General features: G+C 53.4%; 5 protein-coding genes across 5 annotated transcripts; 1 reads left to right on the forward strand and 4 right to left on the reverse strand.

The window, feature by feature from the left end:
- Positions 1 to 1,230: 1,230 nt before the first annotated feature.
- On the reverse strand, positions 1,231 to 2,544 carry PODANS_1_20590 (uncharacterized protein; the record flags this gene model as incomplete). Its single annotated transcript, XM_001902980.1, has 3 exons — positions 1,231 to 1,841; positions 1,895 to 2,154; positions 2,207 to 2,544. The coding sequence occupies 3 exons, from the start codon at positions 2,542 to 2,544 to the stop codon at positions 1,231 to 1,233; spliced, it is 1,209 nt and encodes a 402-aa protein (XP_001903015.1).
- Positions 2,545 to 6,534: 3,990 nt separating this feature from the next.
- Positions 6,535 to 9,914, reverse strand: PODANS_1_20600 (uncharacterized protein; the record flags this gene model as incomplete). Its single annotated transcript, XM_001902981.1, has 3 exons — positions 6,535 to 6,621; positions 6,711 to 9,750; positions 9,883 to 9,914. 3 exons carry the CDS (start codon positions 9,912 to 9,914, stop codon positions 6,535 to 6,537), a joined length of 3,159 nt encoding a protein of 1,052 aa, XP_001903016.1.
- A 939-nt stretch (positions 9,915 to 10,853) lies between these two features.
- On the forward strand, positions 10,854 to 11,954 carry PODANS_1_20610 (uncharacterized protein; the record flags this gene model as incomplete). Its single annotated transcript, XM_001902982.1, has 2 exons — positions 10,854 to 11,359; positions 11,447 to 11,954. 2 exons carry the CDS (start codon positions 10,854 to 10,856, stop codon positions 11,952 to 11,954), a joined length of 1,014 nt encoding a protein of 337 aa, XP_001903017.1.
- Positions 11,955 to 12,533: 579 nt separating this feature from the next.
- Positions 12,534 to 14,058, reverse strand: PODANS_1_20620 (uncharacterized protein; the record flags this gene model as incomplete). Its single annotated transcript, XM_001902983.1, has 2 exons — positions 12,534 to 13,701; positions 13,904 to 14,058. The coding sequence occupies 2 exons, from the start codon at positions 14,056 to 14,058 to the stop codon at positions 12,534 to 12,536; spliced, it is 1,323 nt and encodes a 440-aa protein (XP_001903018.1).
- Positions 14,059 to 17,274: 3,216 nt separating this feature from the next.
- On the reverse strand, positions 17,275 to 23,154 carry PODANS_1_20630 (uncharacterized protein; the record flags this gene model as incomplete). The annotated part of the gene is made up of 3 exons (XM_001902984.1): positions 17,275 to 17,402; positions 17,467 to 22,642; positions 22,699 to 23,154. 3 exons carry the CDS (start codon positions 23,152 to 23,154, stop codon positions 17,275 to 17,277), a joined length of 5,760 nt encoding a protein of 1,919 aa, XP_001903019.1.
- Between the last annotated feature and the right edge of the window lie 227 nt (positions 23,155 to 23,381).

Below are 23,381 nucleotides of genomic sequence, written 5' to 3' on the forward strand. Positions count from 1 at the left end.
GAAGTTTTTTTTTTTTTTTTTGGGGGGGGGGGGTGGGATGCAGCGGCTTGATGGCCTCGTTGAGTCTTGATATTTTGTACCACCACCCATCTGGGATCAGGGGTTAGCTTCTTCGTCTATCACTGGCAACACCCACCAAGGTGGAAGTCGTGTGATTTATCTCTGGGTGGTCTCAGGATGGACTGGGGGATCTTGTGTTGATGATGGGCTTCACTCCGCCGCCGTCACTTCGGTCTCTGGGCTCTTCTCTGCTTCGTCATGCCCTCATTGGTGTCTCCATGCGGTACTGGTAAACTCTAACTGTCGAGGACATGGCAAGACAAAACAATTCATTCCCAACCACCAAATGATCTCGACGGCGGACTTCGTGATGATCATCTCTCAATGATGACAAAGACTTTCTCGAGAACAATCACCTCTTCACATCAAGACAAGCGGTTCAAGATCACAAGCACGAAGAACCATCAGAAATCTGGGTATGCACTTGATTGTTGTACAGACAAAAGAAACTAGTTGCGAGCTTTGAACGAACGTCTTCTTTGAACCCCTTGAGCCAGGTCATTCCGTTCGTCAAACTCATCCATCCATGTGCCCAACCTCCACCAGTGATGACCGTCAATACGATCCTCCTCGAGATTATGTACCACTGAGAAAAGAGAATGAAAACAAATAGAAAATAAGTAAAATGAAAGAAACAGCCCACCGTCCCAACACCCAACTCCCCGCTCCGCCCCAACATTGTAAAATGGTATCCATCCGCCAGACTCCTGTTATCCATGCCCAAATCCCAAATCCGAACCATGAAGAAAAGAGAAGTATGAGAAGGGGTATCATCCTCCAAGAACCAAACCTCTTCGCTTGAGAACATCGCCGCCGGTGAAAATGGCAGGGATCGCAGGGTATGCTGATGTGTTGATATGAAACAAGTCATTCAGAGAAAAAGCCGTGCAAATGTCATCATAATTCCATGTTGTTGTACCAGGAAGCAGATTCTTCGTCAGGTAATCGAGTATGTTGTGTTACAAACTGTGTCGCATCCAGTGAAAGCTTTGAAGCTAGAAGAGAGGTCAGCAACCGTGTGTAGAGAGAGAGAGAGGTGATACGACTTACCATTCTGAACCAAGGTCTGGTGCATAGGTCATCGCCCATTGGGCGGCAAACCTTGTGCGAAAGGTCGCAGTGACTGAATAGTGTCAAGAGCTGGTGTTCCGAAAGAGGCCGCGGAAGTGATCAGAATTGACCGAAGATTTGGGCCAAATCCTCCTCCGTTCCAGTGATCCAATCGAAGGCACTGTTGTCAGGCATCGTGGAGGAGGGAGTACCGACAAAGTCATCCTGGGATTCAGACTCTGGAGTAAGAGCACAGTCGACTCCATTGTTTCCAGTGTGTCCATTCAGAACAGCGCGGAAGTCATGAAGAGGAGACCAGCCTTCGCGTATCATAGGAGGCAGGAAGTTCGCCACATCGGGCATGAGCTCAGTAATCTGACCAGAGAAGACATGGGGAGGGTCGATGAGATGGCTGACATCGTTGTCCTTGGTGATCTCCTGGTTAGGGGCAATACTGATGTCAGGAAGGGGCTGCTGTTGCTCCATGGTGGTGACAATAGGATTGCCTACGATAGGGGCACCCGAGTTCTCCCCGATCGGGGAAGCATTGGCGACTTCCTGTGCTCGGTTACGGCGGGGAGCGCGGCGGCGGATCTCAGAAGATCGACGAGGCACATAGCGATAATGAGGGTGAGCCGACATCAGTTTCGCCTTGATCTCACTCGCACGTCTCTGGTACTCGGCGCGAACTTCGGGGGACTCTTTCTTCCACATGCCACCAGTCATGACGGCTGCATGATGTTAGCAGATGAATCATTCACAAGGACAACAAGCAGTAACTTACAAATGTCATTGTTGGGGATGCCAGGGTTAGCCGCCTTAAGCGCAGCCTGCTGATCCTTGCGGTAAAGAATGTAGGCGTTAGGGGGGCGGGGAATCTTGGCCTCGGCAGTGGCCTGAACATGCCTCTTTTTGGGATCCCAAACGGTGGTGCTACCGACTATGGTGATGTTCGACTCCATAAGCCTGCGAGGGCCGAGGATAACAACCTGACCATTGTCGGCATCGCGGGCATACATGGCATCAGCGCCACCCAAGTACGACCTTCAAGAACTGTTAGTCGAAGATGGAGAACAAAAATGAGAATAAAACTTACTTCATTGTATTGAGAACGCCCTTCTTGGTGTGGTCGGGCATGATGCTGAACATCTGAGCGTCAAGGACGATAACCTTGAGTGTGTTCCAGTGACCGAGCTGGATCGAGAAGTGATTCCAGTACTTGGCGGTGAGAACCTCGGTCAAGCCGGGGTTCGCGTCCTCGGGGAGCGACTCCAGGGACGCAAAGTCGAACTGGAATGCACGATTGCCATAACCGAAACTGCCACATTGCTGCTGAACGGTCCTGTCGATGGCAGGGGCAGCGGGGCGAGGGGCGGCACTGATGGTAGAGCCCTGGGGCGTCAATGAGAAGGCTTCAAAATTGAAGGCAGCCATTTTGACGATAGTCGAAGGGTTGGTGGTGAAGTTGAAGTGGTGACAAAGGGAAGTCGAAAAAAAAGGGTGAAGAGGTGAGACAGAGCTCTGGAAGAGAGGTGAAAGAGTTGTGAGAAGAAGAGAAGACTGCTGCTGCAATTGTAGAAGGAAAAAAGTCGCTTGGGTTAAGAGACTTCTTGGGTTGGTGGGTGGTCTCGGATGCTGAGATTGAAGGAGAAAGACAGGCTTCCGAAAATGGTGGCAGCTTGGTGGGAAGCGGAGGGATGGCTCGGAAAGGATGGAATTTATGGAGGGGCCTGAGTGCAAGCTATTTTGCATGGGCAAGTGCAGAAAGGCGGGGCGGACCAATCCCGTCAGTGTATTTCTTTGTTATTCACCTTCACACCATAAATATCCCTTATTCACCCTCGGCCACAATAAGGCACCTGCCCAAAGCTCACCTATCCCAACCACCTCAATTTTGAGCTACTCGGCCCAAACATTGCCTCAGGCTCTTGCTACGACATCATCTCCACCTAGAGAGCAGGTTCATCTGCGCCTTTCCACTGGATACTGAAAGCTGCCAGCATTGGTCCACACAGTTTAAGGCAATAAGGGGTCGAGGATCGTGAGCACTGACCGCTTCCTTTTGGAAACCATGCGACTTAGAAACTATGTTTCACAAGTTTGAGCAAATGCATGGGGTATGTCTTCGAGGGGAGCGAATCCCTGGAAGAGAACACACCCGCATAACAATGGATCCCCTGTATTGGGGTACTCGAGTCTGGCATATAATCCATGGCTCTTATTCTTGAGCAGGAGAGAACATTACTCTAGTAACTCAGCACTGCATCTGTATTTCTACTGTCTTCAAATAAAGCTTGATTAAGCTGCTTAGCTCAACTAATCTGAACCCCTCGACGGTCTGCATGAACGTTTCTGGAAGCCCCTTGACAAAGACAAATGCTAATCTCGACAGAGCGAGCTTTGAGGAGAGATACTTTATATCCTAGCTATCTTCCTTGGTTTATGTTACAGACAGTCTGTTATTGATATCAAGTCAAGTCACTGCAATCCGAGAGGACAAATTCTTGCTGTAAATTCAAAAATGGTGTTTCATAAGCGGACAGAAGGATCCAACAGAAATGGAGAGAACGGTACAACTCTGCACATTTGATGGATTAGGTAGCTCACAAAGCAGAATCGCGCAAATGTGAAGGGCCAACTAACAACCGATATCTCAAGACGAAAAACAGCTTTACTAAGACTAGGAAACATATAGCGGATTGCGCCTCCAATGGATTTTGTGATAGGCTCAAAGCTTAAGTGCCAAAGTGCTCGTTCCACCATGAACTCGTTTTTTCCCAAAGAGTAGTCATGATTTCCAAGGCAGAATCGTCTTAAAATGGCTAGTGACTCCAGTATAGATATGAGATATTCTCGAAGCTTTTCCTGGACACTTTGATGTGAGATCTCTCTACGTGTTGGCAATGATATCAAAAACACGAAGTAGATCCAATACCACTTGAGATCAATCCAAGGTTCGCTAGTCATTTTATAGAAATTGCCTAGGTAAACATTCAAGTCTCCGCCGTCGTAATTCTCGTAGAAACAGGTGAACTATCTATCAATTCTCATCATCATAAAAATCGCCATGGCACACTCGGGACTGTCCAAGAACTGCACTGAATTTATTTCGCAAATCAATTTCCATGTGACTCAAACCTGTTGAATCTCTCAATCGAGAAAGTGGATGCAAAAGCAAAGTACCAAGAGTAAATTTGACCCTTGGCTCTGACAGTAGTGGAACTTGGCATATTGTTTTCTCAATCCAAAAACTAACTACTTGTTCATGCTTGCTTATTGGGTTTCATATTACTACAACTTGAGTTTACCGCGAGGTACCTAGTAAGCAACAGACAAGGGTAACCAAGAATCTTCAGAATAAGACAGCATAATAATAGACGGTGAGGAAAATAAGAAGAGAAACATAGATATTTAACTATTCTCGCTCTTAGTCAAACATCGTTGTCAATATTCAGAGACTGAGCATCAATCTTAATACATTCAGTCACTGCATAATTTATCATCCATGATAGAGATGCTCAAGACTACGGACGAAGATGCGTTGACTTCAAAAGGATTTGTTGATTTGATGAAGACTCTCGAGGATTGTTGATCTAAGAGAGATCGTATGCGCCAAGATTCTCCTCTTAAACCGAGATTACCTGTAGCCGCTGAAAAGATAAAGAGAGGGAGGCGCGGTCGATGCAAACACTGCATGAAACATTTTGTTCTGCCGACGCCCGTTATTCGTGACTTTCAGTTACCCGATCTGGGGAGTGCCAGATCTCCCGTGGGCGTAGATCTGGACCGAGGCCGGGATATTAGCAACAAAGAACACTACGATTGAGACACAGGAACACGGGATAGCTGTGGACAAGGAAAAGGGGAGACTCATGGTTTTTTTTTGTTTCATTGACGAATGAAATCGTCGAATTGGTATTTGAATTTGCTTTTGATTTCTTTCACATAAAGCTGCGAGCAGAGAGAGTCAACTACATCATCTTCCGGGGCTGCCGAGCATCATCACGGCAACGAGTGTTTGTTCTCGACAACCTCAATCTCATGTACATTAATTAGTGTCTCCTTCCCCCTTCCTCCTCTAGATAAACCCATCAAACTTTGGCTCCGACCAAAACAAAAAAAAAAACCCCTATTTCTCGCATAACCGTTGCCAAGTGTGACATGTCGTCGATTTAAGGCTCAATGATCTGCCGCTAATGCAGGTAACCATCGGCCAAGCCCTTCAGCCGCAAAAAAAAAGCCCAGGGTGTGGCTCCCTGGCAAAGCCATATTTTTGGTGTAACGGTTGGTACGTGCGCACCAAACTGTTTTTGGGGTTGGATGGTGAGGGTCTAGGTGGGTTCTGTTTGTTCACGCTGTGATGGGTGGGGCTACTTTTCCCATCAATATTTTTTGGCATTTGTGCTCCGGGGAAGAAACCAGAGGGTTCTGGCTGGTGATGATGGGGGGGAACGACGAGCGCGCGGACCCTCACTGGCTAGGAAAATATGGGGAGGTTGGGGGGGCCAACTGGTGATGAGGTCAAAAAGCAGGTGGCTGGGGAGAGTATTCACCTGGCTTCCATCGCAAGAGCAAAAGTGAGGAAGGAACGAAATAGGCAGAATGGTAATGACCTCAGCTTGCCCAATGTGGGCCATCAAGGTTCACAGGTGGCGAACCAGACGCGACGGCGTCAAGCAGCGACCTCACCTGCTCACGGTGGGTCATCAGCAACTTTTGCTCTGGTCGACCGGGTCTCTGAGCCCCCAGATGAATGGCGAGGTCCTGACGCTCGAGTCCAAAGAGCGAGCGAGTCCTGACCCTCCAGTGACGAGCCCGAAGCCACCATATCGAGTTCCTTCGAGCAACCCTCACCGCTTTTTGGGCCATCGCAGTCAAGGGGGGCGTCAGACAGCCTGCTCCAAAACTCGATCATCACCTCCCCTTCAACCCCAAAACATGACCACTCACAAACAGAAACCAAACATCCCATGTGGCAGACCATCTTCAGCCCAGGTCACAAAGAAACATTCAATCTCACATGTCTCACTGCAGACGCCCACGTTCATCCAACAAGACATCCGACCAGTCAAGTCATGAAGAAGCAAAAATAACAGTCTCTTACAATTTGTCTTTCTCTCCAAATACATACATACATCCGAAGCAAGTTTTCCCCGAGAAAACCACCACCTACCCACCCACCCAACAGACAGGAGCATCATACAACCAAACAGTTACCAAACAATTACCACAAAAAAAAAGAAAAGGAAAAAAATAAATAAAAAAAAACCCAAAAAAAACCAGCTTTCATTCTTTTACCCCTCCCTACCCTGATCTGCCTGCTGCCAAAGAGGGAAAGTGTGTGTGTGTGCTTCGAAACAAAAAGAATACTAAAATGTGACAGCCACCTCCGCTCAAAAACTCTCGGCCCCTTATTCCTTCATCTCAATCCTCCTGATACGAAATCTTCCTCATCTCACCCAACCTGTGCCTGGCCGCAGACAGCGCATTCTCCAGCTGAAGAATCTCGACCTATACAATTCATCACGTTAGCCACCCGCCTCACCACCATGCCCCCCCCCCCCCCCGCGCGCGCCTTTAAAGGGAGGAAAAAAACATACCTGCTGCTCCATCTCCCGAACCTTAAACTCATGGCTCCCCAGCTTGCTATAATCAATCTGCTCATTCTCCATCCCGTTCCTCTCCTTGATGATGGCCTGCACCTGCCTCACCAACGCTCTGCAGGCCGCACCGACAGCCTTGCTCGCCTGCTCGAGGCTCTCCTGGCTCTTGCTCATGAAGCCGGCCTTGACCCTGCTGGCCGCCACCAGCTGCGCCGTCGAGGCGGCCACGTCATTGGAGGCAACAATCAGCTGCTCGGGGGTGTTCCTGTTGGAAATGACACCGTCGGCCGTCTCAATGAGGGTGTTGGTCGAGGTGGCCACCGCCTTGGCAGCAGAGATCAAACCCTCGGTCCAGCGGTTGTTCTTCTTGTAGAAGGCCGTCTTGGAGGAGGAGCCCCTGCCGGCTTGGACGATTTCCTGCTGGGTGGCGGTGGCAGCCTTGATGAGCTGGGCGATGGCGGTGGTGATGGCCATGGCGGCGTCGAGAATAGAGTCGTGGACGCTGAGCTCGTAGGTGGAATACCCGTCGCGAGGCTTGTTCTTGAGCTTCTGGAGGCGAGCCACAGCAGCAGCAATGGCGTCAGCCGCACGGTTGAGTTCCTGGTCGACCATCTCGCCGAGGTCTCCCTTGTTGGCAAGCTTGCCGAAGCCGGGAGCGAAGCCCTCGACGGACTTGTTGAGCCTCTGCAGGTTCATCTGGACTTCGTTGTTGCTGTTGATGACGACGTCTGTCTTCTGAAGGGGGTCCATCCCCTCCAGACGGAAGCTCAACAGGCTGCGGAAGAACTTGACCGTGGAGTGAGCCGACTGCCGGGCACCGTTGGCAAGGGCATCGGCCTTCTTCTCATCGGTGGCCAGACGCATGAGACCCTTGGAGTTGCTGCAGACATCGGCAACGGCACCCGAGAAGACGTTGATGTTCTTGATCAGCTCGGCGTGAGTGCTGTTGGGACCGTCGGCGATGAAGTTGTTGAAAGAGGTGGCGAACTCGGTGGCGCTGGCGGAAGCCTTCTCGATCTGTGACAAGACGTATGACGGCGAGGCATTCTGGTTACCGGCCTGCATGGTCGAGTCGAGCTCGTAAATGGCATCATCCACACGCTGGACGCCGGCCTGAAGAACCGAGTCGATAATCTCGTTGATCTTGTCAAGCTGGGCCAGGATGATGGCGTCGAGCTGGCCGTCAAGAGCCTGGTCCGACACACCCTGGTTGTTCTTCAGCTCGTTGAGCTCGATCAGCGTCTGATCCATGCCGGCCTTGTACACCTCCAGCTCCTCCTCCTTCTCGCGGAGGAGCATCTCCAAGTCGGAACTCCCCTCCCTAAGCTTGGCCTGAGCATCCTCAAGAGCCCGCGTCTTGTTGCGCAGGGCCTCCTCGAGATCGGCCATCTCGCGGTTGTGCTTGGAAAGCATGGTGGAGAGCTCATTGCCCTTGCTGCGCTCCAGATTGTCCGCACGGTCGAGAGCCATGCGCAGCTCACGCCTGAGCTTCTCGACCTCGTCCTTGTTGGAACCCGTCAGCCTGTCCTTCTCGTGAAGAGCTCTATCACGCTCGCGAATCATGTCCGCTAGCTCGAGGTTCTTCGTCTTGATCTCGCGCTCCAGCTTCTCGCGCCTGTCGATCGCCTCCTGGGCCGAGGCGGCCTTGAGCTGAACAGCCTTGAATTTCTGAAGAAGATCGAGGTGTTCGTGACGAAGCTGAGAGTAGAGCTTGGCGAGAGCCTCGTACTTTGACCTCCAAGTGTTGACCTGCTCCTGCAACGACCTGATCTGGTCGTCTCTGCTGGCGAGCTGCTGCCCAAAGTTGCCCTGGATTGTGGCCAGCTCGCCCTCGAGGGCCTTGACCCGCTGATCGTACTGCTGAAGCATGAGCTGATCACGCTCGTACTGGGCACGGGCGTTCAGGTTCTCTTGTTCCAGTTCCGCCAGCCGGCCCTGCGTCTGCCACTGCGCCTGCTGATTTCTCAGAGCCTCCTGTTCCCGCTGCTGCTGTTCCATCAGCCGCCGCTGCTGCTCCTCAAAGTCCCGTTGCGCCTGTAGCTGAGCCTGCTGTTGGGCATGAAGGGCCTGCTGCTGCTGGGCCTCCAACACGCGCTGCTGCTCCTCGTACTCGCGGTTCTGGCGATCAATCTCGCTCTTCCAGAACTCGTTCATCTGATCGGGCTCCTCGGACTTGGGTACCGGTGGCGGAGGAGTCGGCTGCTTCTCGATTTCTTGCTTGGGGCGGGCCGGCAACGCTGGCGCCGACTCATCCTCGGCGAGGAGGTTCGGTGGGTCTTGCGGAAGCTTCGGAATGGTGATGAGACTGGTGAGGTAGCGAATATTGGAGCACTCGTAGTAGTACTTGACAAGGCGGTAGTGCTGAGCATTGTACCTCTCCCGAAGCGGCTCCAGGGCATCGTTGTCACCAGTGGCCGAGTGCATGGCCCGGAGCATGCTCGTGATGAACTTGTAGATACCATAACTCTCCGTGACGAGAGGCACAAGGGCCGAAATCCGGCATTCGTTCTGGCCAGTGGTTCGGAAGTGGGAGAAGATGAGCTTCTGGAACTGATCAATCTTGTCTTGCAGCATCATGAGGTCGGTGATGGTCTCGTATCCCTCGTTCGGGTCGTTGATAGCCTTGAGACTGATATACTCCTCGTACTCGAACGTGCCGTTGAACTCTGGGTGTTGCTGGTGGAACGAAAGCTTCGCGAGCAAGTAGTAGACATATTCCTTGATCAGTGGGCCGTATCCGCGCATGCCCTCGCCCGACATGCCGCGGTTCAAGCTATCGATCCACGACCTGTTGTTCAGCGCCTCCCTGAGGGTGCTGGGGTGGCCTTCTTGGAGAACCTTGTGGACTGTGATGAGAGCCTTGAAGGTCTGGACCTCGTCGGCGAGGATGGGCTGGACCTTCAGACCAGCCCAGAAGGATTGGGAGGACTTGTGGTCCCAGGTGTAGACAATGCAACTCCTAACATGCTTGCGCTTCGGTGCCGTCTCGTCGGGGCTCGTAGCTTTCTTGATGTTGATGGCGAGCTCGGCTTCGGACCTGGAGGACATGATGGGTCAGTATGGGGGGGGGTGCTATGTTTTTATGCCCACATGTTGCAACAGTCAAACGGCGGGCAATGGGCACGGCAGACTGCATGCGTCTTTGGGTAGGTGGGAAAAGGAAACACACTTTGTGTGATCAAGGCTGCGTATCGTGGCCATGCTGGGCAGCTATGGACGGGAGCGAGACAAGCAAGACAAGCGAGAACGCGCTCACTCTGAATACTTGCTTGCGCTTGCTTCAATGATATAACACGCCGGCACACGGATTGGTTTTCCAGGGAGAGCAAGCACACTCGGTTCAACATGCGACAGAGCCAGGCGCAACTTCAGCGATGGCCAGCCCGGATTCAGGAGGGCTCAGGGCCAAAACAAACTGGGAGATACGGAAATTGGAGGTAATTCCAGGGGAAAAGAGAGTTATTAGGTCGTGGAGCCCAGAGCTTGCCTCTCCCGTCGTCGTCAGCCTTCTTGGAAGTTGCATCTCTGATTGCCTTGCGCCCCAAACCGCTCCCCAACAGCTGCAGCCAATGATGGATGCCGTCCGGGGGGGTCGGACCCAAGGACGGACCGGCGTGCGGGGCAGCAAGCATCATGTGTCAGCTGTCGCGAAATGAATCAGAGTGGGGACGAAGCTTCGAACCCCACCAGACAAGTGACGCCTGCCAGCTGATCCGACGTGGGTTCCAGGCAGAGGAACATGCACAGGTGGTGGTGGGAGCTCCTTGCGTGAGGCTGCTGCCTTCTGGTTGCCGCGCGCGCTGAAGCTCGTGTGGCTCGTCATCATCTTTTGCCGGCCGTCACGAGGATAAGATACAGTTTGGTCATAAGCTCATAAGCATTCAGACCTTAGTTCATCCAAACTTCCCTTTATGCCTCTTGACATTTTGCATTTCCCCTCCTAAATACCCAGACCAGACTTTCTCCGGTTTTTTGTGAACCTGCGAACAAACAACTGCCTTTGCCTTGCCGGTAACCAGTAACCCCTTATCACCGACAACAGCGTGCTTGATAAACTACCCCACCCCCGCCTTGAGACCTTCACCCCCCCCCTCCCCCCCGGCCAAATCCGTCGACTGAAGCAAACCGAGAATCGCAACGATGAACATCCTCTACTCGACCGTAAACAGCCTGCGGGACAGGTACACCCCCGCGAGCCACACGTCGACATTCCGCAAGACGGGCGAGATCACCCCTGAGGAGTTCATTGCAGCCGGCGACTATCTGGTGTACAAATTCCCGACCTGGTCGTGGTCGGATGCCGAAACCCCAGACCAGCGCGTCAGCCAGCTGCCAGCAGGAAAGCAGTACTTGGTGACTCGTCATGTCCCCTGCAACCGCCGATTCGACTCGGACTTTGCGGGCGATGCTGGCCATGAGGAGGCCGTAGTGGAGGGCGGCAAGAGCAGTGATGACGACGGCTGGCTCCGGACCGGCGGGTTGACCAGCTCGCAGCCGCTCAAGGTCAAAGAAGTGCGAACCGTGGACGATGCTGGGAATGTTGGAGAGAGAGAAGTGATCGAGGACGACGATGATATTCCGGATATGGAAGATGATGAGGACGATGAGGCCATCATCCGTGATGCTTCGGCTGGCGGGCAGAACAGGTATGATGGGATACGGTCACGGGACTGCTACCAGATGATGCTCTCTCAATACCTTTTTGTGGCTAACCTTTGATTCGTTCCTGATAGTGGAAAACGCACATACTCGCTCTACATTGTCTACTCTCCATATTACCGGACGCCCCGCATGTATCTCTCGGGCTATCTTCCCAACGGCCAGCCCCTCCCACCCCATCTCATGATGGAGGATATCGCTGGAGACTACAAGGACAAAACCGTCACGCTCGAGAACTTCCCCTTCTTCGCCCATCAAGTCAAGATGGCCAGCGTTCACCCGTGCAAGCACGCGCCCGTCATGAAGACACTTCTCGACAGAGCCGACGCGGCTCTCAAGCTGCGCAGAGAAAAGCAAAAGGCGGCAGCCGCCAAGGCAGGCAGCAGCGGTGGCGTTGGGTCTCTTGCTTCTCAGGTTAAGGACCTCAACCTCGGCTCGGGGGCTGAGAATGACGAGTGGGAGGAGATCGATGCTGCCGACCAGGAGGTGGCCATCAGAGTTGACCAGTATCTGGTGGTTTTCTTGAAGTTCATCGCCAGTGTGACACCCGGCATCGAACATGACAACACCATGGGGATTTAGGAAGGTTCTTACACTTTATGGCTTTTTGTATTTGTTTCATGTGGCCCGTCATTCAGGGGGGGGGGGGGGCGGTCTTATTCGTTATCTCACGGAACCCTACATCATCTGTGGGGTGCATTTACTCGAGCAGGCACTTTCCTTTCGTGGGTAGATCAAATTACAGGAATGGTTTACGGTTTGGCTTAGGCGGCAGGAAACGGATGGAGTTACCTCTTGTTTTTGTTTTTAACTTGTTTTTTTTTATTCTTATTTTTTTTCTTTTTTTTCTTTTGCTTTTTGTTGTTTTTTTTTTTTTTTTAAGTTTTTTGATTTATTTATTTTTTAAATCATGGACATCAGACCTCAAAGACGGAGGACAGACATAGCTAGCTTAGCTTTTAATGGCTGCAGATTAACAGCAGAACCGCATCATGGCTTCATCGTACACATCAGACTGGTTGTGGGACGCAAATAGGTTTGTGATTTTTCAGGCAGGCTATGCAGCAGTCTATTTCCCAAAGACATGCCAGGGTATCAAGTTGTTATGCTCATGATGTTTATACATATCTTTCTTCGCTCTTCATCCGAACCCCCCTATTCCTACTCCTCCTCCTCCACCTCCTCCTCACTGCTAACATCCTCCCCATTCTCAATCGCCTCCCGCCTCCTCCTCGCCGCCCTCTCCTTCTTCTTCTCCAACAGCTTCTGCAGTTTCTTGGCCGCGTTAAATACCCCGTTCGTCCCGCTCCCACAGGCCGCACAGCTCGGGTCCTTTCTATACCGTTTCAACGCGCACCCCTCGCAGAAATAATGCCCACACCTCGTCACCACCGGGCTCTTGTAATCCCCCCTGCAGATGATACACACAAACGGGATCTTCTCCAGCATCGCCGCCTCCTCCTCCCCGTCGTCGTCTCTTTCATCCTCACCCTGGTTGGGATCCTTGTTCGCTTTTCGTTCGGCAGAGGCAACCACCGTGCCCCCTATTACCTTCTTTCCCCTTGTGACGTTCTCCCACTCCCTGTCCAGCTGCCACCCGTGGGCGTAGTCTTCTCTGGCGTGGAGGAACTTGCAGTTGTCACCGAAGCCACAGAAGCCGGTGTTTTTGTAGTCCTTGCACACGTCGGGCGCCATGTCTGTGATGGTGATGGTGCGGATGTTGGTGGGGGCTTTGACGGGGCCTACTTTTCGGGAGGGGGCGTCGGGGTTCTTTTGGATGTACGAGGTTGCGTTGGCCAGGCCTTTGTAGGTTCCATCTGGCCCCGAGGTGGTGGAGGAGGAGGAGGGGGGTGGCATGGAGCGGGTGGAGCCGAGGAGGGATTTGGCGGAGAGATCTTTTTCTTCGTCGAACCAGTTTGTTTGTTTTGTGGCGTCACGCCTGGAGGAGTCGAGGGCGAGGGCGGAGGCGCGGTCGGTGGTGAAGATGGTGGCTTTGAGATCTTGCTCAGACTGGGGGTTCGCTCTGTCTCTGGAGGAGGCCGTGACCACGGCGGCGGTGTTGCGCTTGCGGCGCTTGATGCGCCGGCCGGATTCGTCCTCGGAGGAGGAGTAATCCGAGTCCGAGTCCGAATCGGAGGCGGCGGGAGGGGGGGTTGCTGGTCTTTTGCGGAGGTTGGCTTTGGCTTTTGCGCCGCGCTTTTTGAAGATGGCTACGGGCGCGGCAGGGCCGGAAGCGGGGGCCTCTGTTGATGGTTTTGGGTCTGCCATGATATCTTCTTGGGTGGGTTTAGAGGGAAGAAAGGGGTGGCAGGAGGTTGTCAACTTGAAGCTGTGTTGTTCAAGGTGTGAGGCGCGAGGCAAAAGTATCATGGGCCGTTTGCTTGGGGATATCGAATTTGGGATTCCGATTACCTCATTACAAACATGGCCCGAGCTTCGAAGGCTTCTAGAAGCTTGGCGGCCCCACCTCCGCAATGCTTACGAAAGCCAGCATGTTCCTCACCTTGCCTTCACCTCTGCAGCTCACTCACCGTTCACCTTTGCGCCTCAGTTCCTTGCTTCGAGATGTCAAAAACTTCGTGCATGAAGCATAAACACGAATCCCTGTCACCGGTGTGGGGCCAGACCACCCTTTCAGGCTCGGAATGGTGGAAAATGGGGGAGATCTGCTCACCGGTCGACGCATGTCAACGCATGTCAACGCATTTAATGCACGAGAGTGGCATTTCTCTTGACCGGTCGAGGCAATGTCACCCACCTGCATGGACCGGTCAAGAAAAAGGGCTGAGGGGGAAAGAGCTTGACATTTGGAGGGTGGTGTATGAGCTGTCATTGGAGTTGGGTACCGTTCCCGGGGCGAGCATGTTGCAGGTCAATTTGCCCCCGTTTGGAGCAAGGCAACAGTAAGTTTGGGCAGCTTGCTTCGATATCAAGTGTTATTCAGCGCGGGTTGCCGCTCAGGCGAACCACGAAGACTATACGGTGCACGTTGGTTTGTATGTCAAGATATAGAGGCGCATACATTCCCTCTGTCTCGCAGTAGGTATTGATGACAGATAGGCATTATGTCTATCCAGCCCACGGGTGGTCTTGATTCAGTCTTTATGACATCCAAGTTACCTCTTCTCCACTCTTTCGTCAAGTCCTTTGCCTTACACAAACACTTCCATATTCCTACTCATGCAGTTATTTCCCAACCGTCATAGAAGTTTCTCCCTGTCGTCTTGCCAGCCAAGTACCTAGGTAGAGACCACACCCACATCTTGACCGGTCAGTATAAACCAGCCTTATTTCTTGACCGGTCCATGCAATACCACCCCTCCTTGATCCACATTAATCTATGCCAAAAAACAAACAAGAGTCTGTTCACTCTATCATTTCTACCCCCAGACAGCCCTACAGCTTCACCGGTCGAGATATACATTCGCAATGTACATGCCCAAGAGAACCAAGTCCAATCACAGCTGCAGAGAATTGCAGTCGTGTCTCCACCCAAGAGCCCTACATGTTGACCGGTCGATGCAATGTCACCACCCTGGATGCACACCTAGTACAGCCAAGAGGAAGAGTCTCCTGTGGTAGAATAAGGCGTGAAGATGGCCGAGATGTCGGCAGGCAGGTAACCCCCCCCTTTCTCCGGTAAGTTTTTCAGGACAATCAAAACTGAAACCCAAGCGTGTGTTAACCAGAATGTACACACCTACGCAGACCCAACAAGTCATCTATCCGTCCTTGACCTGAGCATGCAAGGCAACCACTAAGGCACGCACCAGAAGACTCTCGCCAAGTTCTTCCCCATTCTCTCAGTGACAACCTCATCTCGCCTCCCGGCGGCCGGCAGCATAACTGCAACCTCGATCGGATGCCACACCTACACAGGACTCCCCAAAAAAGCAAGAAAAACCAAGACGGATACTTTTTTGCTGCCTGCCGCCTGTCGCCTTCCGCTGCCGTGTCAATGTGTGTCAATGTGTGTCAATGTGTGTCAATGTGTGTCAATCTATCAAACACGTCCCCAGGATCAACCTATCAAATAGCCAGAGCTTCAGCACAATGTCGAGAGGGCAAATAGCAGAGCTCGTCACACCGGCCTTGGGGCCACCCGAGGTACCCGTCTTTCCAAAATTACCCATAAGAAAGCAGCCAATACCGAGGGGGGTTGTGTGAAATATGGGTCAAGCCGAGAGTAAGTACACAAGGTCGGCAGTTGGGCCGTGTGATGGGAATATATATATCACCACCGGCGCAACAAAAAGCTCGGGGGTTTGTTCGACCAACCACTCTTTTGCTTTTCTCGAGGACATGGAAAAAAAGAAAGATGTGTGTGTGTGTGTGTGTGAGTGTGTATGTGTGTATGTGTGTGTGTGTGTGTGTGTATGTGTGTGTGTATGTGTGTATATATATGTGTGTGCGTGTGTGTGTCTGTCTCTGCTGTCAATATCGTGAATCCCCCAGAAGGGTATCCAAGGTGTGCGGTTTCCCACCCACTGCTCGGCACATCCATCCCACCGAGTCGACCTTTTCTTTTCAACCTTTTCTTTCCCTTCGGTGCATCTCTATCCCGGGATTCGCTTTCCAAATACCCTACCCTACCCCAACATGATTTTTCTAAGGCGGTGTCGGAAGCAAAGCCGTGCAACATTTGAGGTCTGTTTCTGTCTTGACTGGTGCAGAAAAAGAGAAATAGGTTAGCTTTCAAGATCACGTGTAGGTGCGTCGTCTGTGCACAACAAGCGTATATATATAAAAATAAAATAAATAAAAATCATTTCACTCGTTTCAAAATACCTAATAAGAAACATACTTTCAAGAGAAAGAGAACCAACAACCCCCCTCCCCCCCTTCCCCAAGAGAGATAGATATCTGACGAACAAACTGACAGAAAAAGCCACATCCCCATGACACCCACCTTATGAACCTCCCCCCGCGTCCACCCCGGCCCCAACCCACGACACCTTACCACACCAACAACTCTCCCAACCTCTCAACTCTTTTATTTTTTCTTCTTATTTTACTTTTTTTTTACCTTTTTTTTTTCCTTCTCCTTCTTTCTCCGCTTTCTCCCGCCGCCGGTGAAGCGATGAGTAACCACGCAAATCAAGACGCTTACACACAACACAGAGGAGGGGTATCTTTCTTGACTGTTGATCATCATCACCACCAAAACACCAAGCATTTCCTCTCCCATTTTGTCCTTATCCCCCCCCCCCCCCCTTAACTTTTCCTCCCAAGGTTGGTTGTGATTCGGAAATACAGCAGAAAAGATAACTTTCGAACACCATGTTGACGCCTCCCGTGATTTCCCACCCAGGACCAAAAGGAAAAAAAGAAGAAAAAAAGAAAAGATCCAATATCCCGAGAGTTTATTGAGAGCTTTGTTGTTCCAGATTTTATAGATGAGGTGTGATCGAGTCGGGTAGGCGCAGCTTGGCGACTCTTCGGTGGTAGGTTGATGGTTGACGCCGTTGCTAGCGTTAAAGGTGACGACGGCGGCGACGGCGGCGACGGAGGTGGTAGTAATACAAGGGAAAAGAAGAAAAATGCCGGTTGATGAAAACAAAAAGACTTTGACGAGAAAATTGTGTGGAAAATAATCATCAACGTCATCAAAGGCGAAATTTCCCAAGTAGTTTATGGCCCCGAGTCTGTATTCGTTACACAACACGCAAGATGCTTTCTTTCTCTCCCCAATGCATTCAGACAACAGAAATGGTTTACTTTGTAGCGATCGACAAGAAGAGTAGGGTTAATGAAATTTTGAGTACCCATGAAAAGAAATCCCGTCATGGCTTATTATTTCCAAGGAAAAGGAGACTCAGTTGTGAGTGTGTATAGTTTGCTTGTGTGGGTTTTTTTCCTTTCTTTTTTTCTTTTTTTTGTTTTTTTTGAGGGCAGTCTGATTTTATGCCCGAGACCTGACGGTCCCGACCGGTGTTGGGGTTGAAGAAGGGCCCGTGTGCGAGTGAAAGCCTTGCCGCGAGTTACGGCCACGCTTTGAACTACTGGTCAAGGTGCCCACATCATGTTTGCCTGGTCAACTGTCAGCCCGACATGTCAAAGACATACCAAATCGAACTTCAACTCATCGACTTACCATCACAACACGCCCGAACATTCTCCAACCGATCCGCTTCGCGATCTTGTTGCTCGATGATCTGTCTGAGATCCTCCGCACTATCCTGCACTTCACTAGATTCATACATGCTCTGTGCGGTATCGCGCCCCGAAACACTTCTGCTCCTCAAGCTGCCAAATGTCCCGCCCAAGACCTTGCTGTCTTTCCAGTATCCGCTGATGCGGCTCAGCGTTCCAGATGACCGCGCCGCTTGCGGTGGTTGCTGCTGCTGCTGCTGCTGCTGAGAAATCTTGGAGCGAGACGGGGTGAGAGTGGGAACATTGAGGTAGTGGTCCATGGTTGGCGACTCCCGTACTGTTCGGGAATTGTACGAGGACAGAGAAGGAGCACCGCGAGTGCCATGGGGCATCCGCTTGCCATAGCTTGGGTTGAATTCGTCAACATCGGCACTTGTAATGTGGCCAGCCATCTCTTCGGCATCCGACTGGCCATCGTTCGACGTCCTAAGGAGAAGGTAAGACAGGGCGTTGAACCATGTCTCATGTCGTTGACCAGTCGTGCAGGTGAACTTGATGGTTCTGCCAGGCGACACGATGACCAAGCTCTTCCTGTGCAGCCCGGGGGGCATCGGGTTGTCATCCGCTACGACGCGTACGGCCTCAATAGGAACACTCTTGGCACGAAGCTCATGACGTCCGGCAGATGATGGGTCCCGGTCGCTCCAGTACAGAGTGCGCGTGTACGGGTGCACCCAGAAGTACCTCCGGTGACGGTTCTCAGACATCTCACCACGGCCGGCCTTGCGCGTGTATTTCCACAGGTACTCTCCAATCATCGTCTGGGTGATGGCCTGGATCATGCGAGGGTCCGTGTTGGGACCCAAGCCAGACGTGTCATAACCGCCCTCGGGATGAATGTTGAATCGAGTGTCGACCTCGGATGCGAAGGATGAAATAGAGGACTTGCGGCTGCGGGCTGTCATTCTCGACGGCGAATGGACTTCGGGCATCTCGCGAATCGATCCATTCTTGTGAGCACGTGGTGTGGGAGTAGCACGACCGCCGTTACCAGCAGCACCGGCGGGTGACAAGGGGCGTCTATGCGTGGGAGTCCGCGGGCGCATGGCAGAGGCGGGGAACAGTGGCGGTGGCATGCTGTTGATGGTTTCCTGACCGCCGCCCGAAGAGTTGGTCCTCGCAGCCTCGATGGCTTCTTTGTGGTTGGCTGGCAGGGGCGGGACAATGTCCTCAGCGGAGCTCCTGATGCTAGCAGAGCTGCCTGGCCTCCTAAGAAGTACGGCATCAATAGGCTCAGTGACAATGTCGGTAGCAGCCTTGCCCTTCGACCGCAGCGTGCTGTCGAAGCTGCCCTGGCGGGCCCGGTTAATGCGAACCGTGGATGGGGTGCCCATACTGAGATGTGAGCTGGAGCGTTCAAGATCGTGTGGCGGAAGAGATTGCTGGCTATTTGCCAGGAGCAACTGGTCAATGGCCTCGGATGTCAATGTTGTCTGAACGCCCTGATCGGCAGTAAGCACGGGCTGCTTCTGCGCGGGCTGCTCCTCTGACGCCTGAGCATCCTGCTCCTCGCCGTCCGTGCCACGGGGAATGATGAACGCATTTCTCTTGGGGCTGCGTCCCTCGCTTGGCTCGGTTTGCAGTGACTGGATCGCAGAAATGGTGAGCGGCGGGAGGATGGACTTGGGCTCCTCTGGCTCAACCGGGTCAACAACAACTTGAGAGCCGATGGCCGAAATAGACAAGAGAGGAGCTGGAACCTCGGGAGCCTCGAGAGGCTCCACAGCCTGCGACTGAATGGATGCCAGGGACAAGGCAGGGGGAGGGACGACTGGCTCTTCGCGTGGCTCGACATCCAAAGTCTGCCGAACGGATGACAATGAGAGAACCGGCAAAGGCGTCTCGCGAGGCTCGACATCCAATGCCGCAACAGCTGACAAAGACAGCGGCGGACGGACCGCCTCAACAGGTTCGACAGCACAAGCCTGGACGCTTGACAGGGAGAGCGCCGGCGCAGGCGGCTCCTGAGGCTCAACATCCCAGGTCTTGAGCGTCGATATGGAGAGCGCAGGAAGGGGCACTTCGCGGGGCTCAACGTCCTGGGACTGAATAGGGGCAAGACCGAATGCGGGCGCAGCCGGCTCTGGCTCCTGGCGAGGCTCGACGGCCTCTGACTTGATAGACGAGAAAGAAAGAGGAGGCGAAGCGGGCGCCTCGAGCTTTGTCTCCACGCTGTGTGCTGCAACGACAGGAACAACTGCCGGGGCTGGGAGGTCGAATGGCTGCTCCACTGGCTCGACATCTTCGGCCACGATGCTGGCGAATGACAGAAGAATGGGGGATGGCGGAGCTGTTGGCTCGACCTCCTCCGCGCAGATTGTCGACATGGACAGAGGAACAGGCTCTGGCTCTGGGGCCTCGATAGGCTCGAAATCATGGTAGGCATGTACGCTCGAGATGGAGAGCGCCGCCGGTGTTGGCACCACCTCGGCAATAGGCTCCACCGCCGTCGATAAGACAGCCGAGAAGCTGAGAGGCGCAGGAACCGGCTCAGGTTCGGGAACGGGCTCAACGTCATGGAAAGCATGGACGGAAGAGAGAGAGAGAACCGCAGGGGTGGGCTCGGGCTCTGCAATTGGCTCGATTTGCTCACCAAGAACTGCCGAGAGCGATAGGGGAGCTGGAACAACCTCCGGCTCCGAAACTGGCTCGATATCCAGAGAAGCAGTGGCAGGCACGCTCAGAACTGGTGGCACAGGAGCCACGGGCTCAACGTTCTGAGACAAGACTGGTGCAAGAGTGAGCTTCGGCGGAGGCATCTCTGGCTCTCGCACTGGCTCCGTGTGCTGTGTCAAAATGGCAGACAAGCTCAGCGAAGGGGGCGTTGGAAGAAGCTCGGGCTCAATGACAGGCGCAATGTCTTCCGACTGGATGCTTGAAAGGCTCAAAGTCTGCGGTGGGACGACAACGGGAGTGGGGAGCAGAGCACGCTGCCGAGGTGAGGTCGAAGGAGATGGGAATTGCGCAAGCCTGTCTTCCACATCCGAATCATGCTGGACGCTGACATCGCTGTACGACATGACCGATGCCGGCCGGCCCTGGTTGAGTTCGCTTCCCAGCCATTGACTGGACTTTCTGGGGCCGATGACAGATTCCACAGACGTGTGAGGTCCGATGACAGACTGCATGGACCTCTTAGGTCTAACAACAGACTCCATAGATCTCTTGGGCCCAATGACAGACTCCATAGATCTCTGACGGGTAATCACAGACTCCATCGTTCTTGGACGACTCCGTTCGATGTGAATGACACTTGGTGGAGCCGAGATTGAGCCCTCCCCATCACTGAGCACGCCAGACTCAACAAGGTCACGAACGTCCACTGGCTCTGTCATCATCCCACTGTCGACCATGGTCACCCTCTTGATCGGCATCCTCGGGACATCGGGAGCTGGCGAGAGATGGCCTCTAATCACGCTGGCGGGTGTGGCAGGCGTCATGGAACGGAGACTGCGGGCGGGGGTACCACCGTATGAATCTTCATCGCTGTTATCCATGTTGTTCAACTCGGCAAACAGGCTCTGCTGAGGCGTTGCCGTGATGCTACCGCGATGAACGGGGGCGCCGAGAGGGCTGCTCTGTGCGGTAGACGGATCTTCACTAAGCTGCCGTTGACGTTGGCTCATGGATCCACGGTTCATGCGCGCCCGCATCCGCTGGGCAGGGTTCGCAGATGGTGATCTCACGTCCACGTAGCCATACTCCTCGTCGCTCGAAGTTGACGCCGTGCTGTCGAACGAGTACGAGTCTTGGCTTGCGGGTAAAGGAGGAGGACGCCTTATCGACTCTGCACCCCGAGCTGGCCTCGGCCCGGATTCTGTCTCGGTTGCCGTGTCCTCGGATTCGTCCGTGGTGATGTTCTCAAGACCAGTCTCAAAGTCTTCCGTTTCGGTCGTCTCAGTGCCCCTTTCGTGGGCAGTCTCGAAAGCCTCGCTGGCCTCAGTCGCGGTGTCGAAGCCACCCTCGTGAGCCGTCTCGAAGTGATCGCTGCTCGATTCCTGGATGGTACCGATATTGAGGTTGGGTATCCGAGAGCTTGAGCCACGGAACGGATTCGTCCGAGGAGAGGGCGCTTCGGAAACATCATCCCAGTCAGGGTCTTCCACCACTTCGATTCTGCTCGGTCGGTGGCCACCCAACTGCGTGACCTTGAAGTTCGGCTTCTTGGCCTCCCTGGCATCAAGCTTGCGGTTCTTCTTGGGCGCCGGGTGAGGATCGCTTCTCAGCTTCTCGACCTCATCGCGGGCATCCTGGAGCATGCGCTTCAGCTCCAGCTTTTCGGTTTTCTCGCGATGGATGTTGGTCCTGAGAGTCTGGATGGTACGTTGAGCATGGCCGAGAGAAGTCTTGAGAGTTTCGGTCTCGAGTCCGGAGTGGCGAGGTGTCATTTTCAGAGGCGAAGGAGGCGGTGACTGCTCGGGGCCGGTGTTTCTGTCGCTACCGGAGTTGCGATCCTCATCACTCACACCACGAGTGGATTCCCGCTCCAGCATCCTGCCCCGCTGGGCTGAGAACGCCTTGGCTAGCTCCTGATTCTGGCTTGTGAGTTCGTCGACCCTCTTCTGAAGCGTCAAGCGTTCCGATTCGAAGGATACCGCACTGCGCCGGCTGGTGCCAAGCTCGATCTCGAGATTTCTGATAGCTGCCGAGTGCTTCTCCTCCTGCTTGGCCAGGCTATCCTTGACCTCCTCCAGCTCTCGCTGGGTGGCGTTCTTTTCGGATTGCAAAGCAGCCAAAGCCTGCGTGAGCTTCTTCTCGCGCTCCGCAGCCTCCTTCTGCGATGCCATGAGCTCGTGGATTTGCGTCTCGAGGTTCCAGTTCTCATCCTTGTATCGGGACTCGCTCTCGTCCAGGCTTTTGATGTGTTGTTGGAAGCCTTCGGCCTCGAGTTCAAGTCTCGCCCTGTCCGCCTTGCTCTCCTTGAGCTCCTCTTCTCTCTCCGACAGAAGGGCTTGAAGATTTCGAACTTGTGCAATCAACGAGGTACTGATTTCGGCAGCGAATTCGATATCGTGGATCCGACTGGCAGGCTGATTGCGCAACTTTCGATTGGGGACACTGAACTTGGTGGGAGATGGCGTCGCCAACGTTTCGAACTTGGAGGGACTCACAGAACGCTAGAAACAAGAATCAGTCCCGTGCTCGAGAGACGAGAACATCTGGCACAACATACCCTCCCAGCCTTGCCCTCGGCGGCATAAGGCGACCCTTGAGACTCACTGCTGGGAACCCTCTGCTTTGGAAGCAAAGCGCGCGCACTGTCCCTCGCCACCTCACTGTAATCCTTCTCGATATCCAGGAGTCTTTGGCGCAGGTCGGGATCAAGTTCGGCTTCCGATTGCAAGCGCTCCACCTCCCGAAGCTTTTCCGTGAGCTCCTTCTGCTGTTGTACAAGTGCGGTACCCAGCTTTCCAGCTTCCTCCATTCGCCGTTCGGTATCCCGCAGATGGGCCTGAATGGCGCGTTTTGTTTGCTCGGCCGAAGCGCCGGGAGCAAGGGCGAGGAGGTGGCCATCGAAGTTGGAATGCCGAAGATGTGTCGGGCCGGACGGACTTATGACGAAAGGGTCAGCAACTTCTCCGGGACCCAAAGCCTCGACGGGCTTGTCAGATGCAACCGAAGTCGCCATGATGCCCGAGAACGCCCTCGGAGAGGCAGGCCCCAAAGATTCGGGGCTTTGCCTGCTCGCAGCACCGCCAAGCTGTGTACGGCAGTGGTTTGTTTTGTTGGGATGGACGAAGCAACGTCACCTATTCCTCCCTCGCTTTGTTGGACATCAATCGGATCTCGATCGGTGGCGCGTGGTGGCCAGACCCAGCTGCCGTACTAAAACGTTAAAAGAAGAGCTTTTTTTAT

Source organism: Podospora anserina, chromosome 1, assembly GCF_000226545.1.
Source record: "Podospora anserina S mat+ genomic DNA chromosome 1, supercontig 5".
NCBI classification, from domain to species: domain Eukaryota; kingdom Fungi; phylum Ascomycota; class Sordariomycetes; order Sordariales; family Podosporaceae; genus Podospora; species Podospora anserina.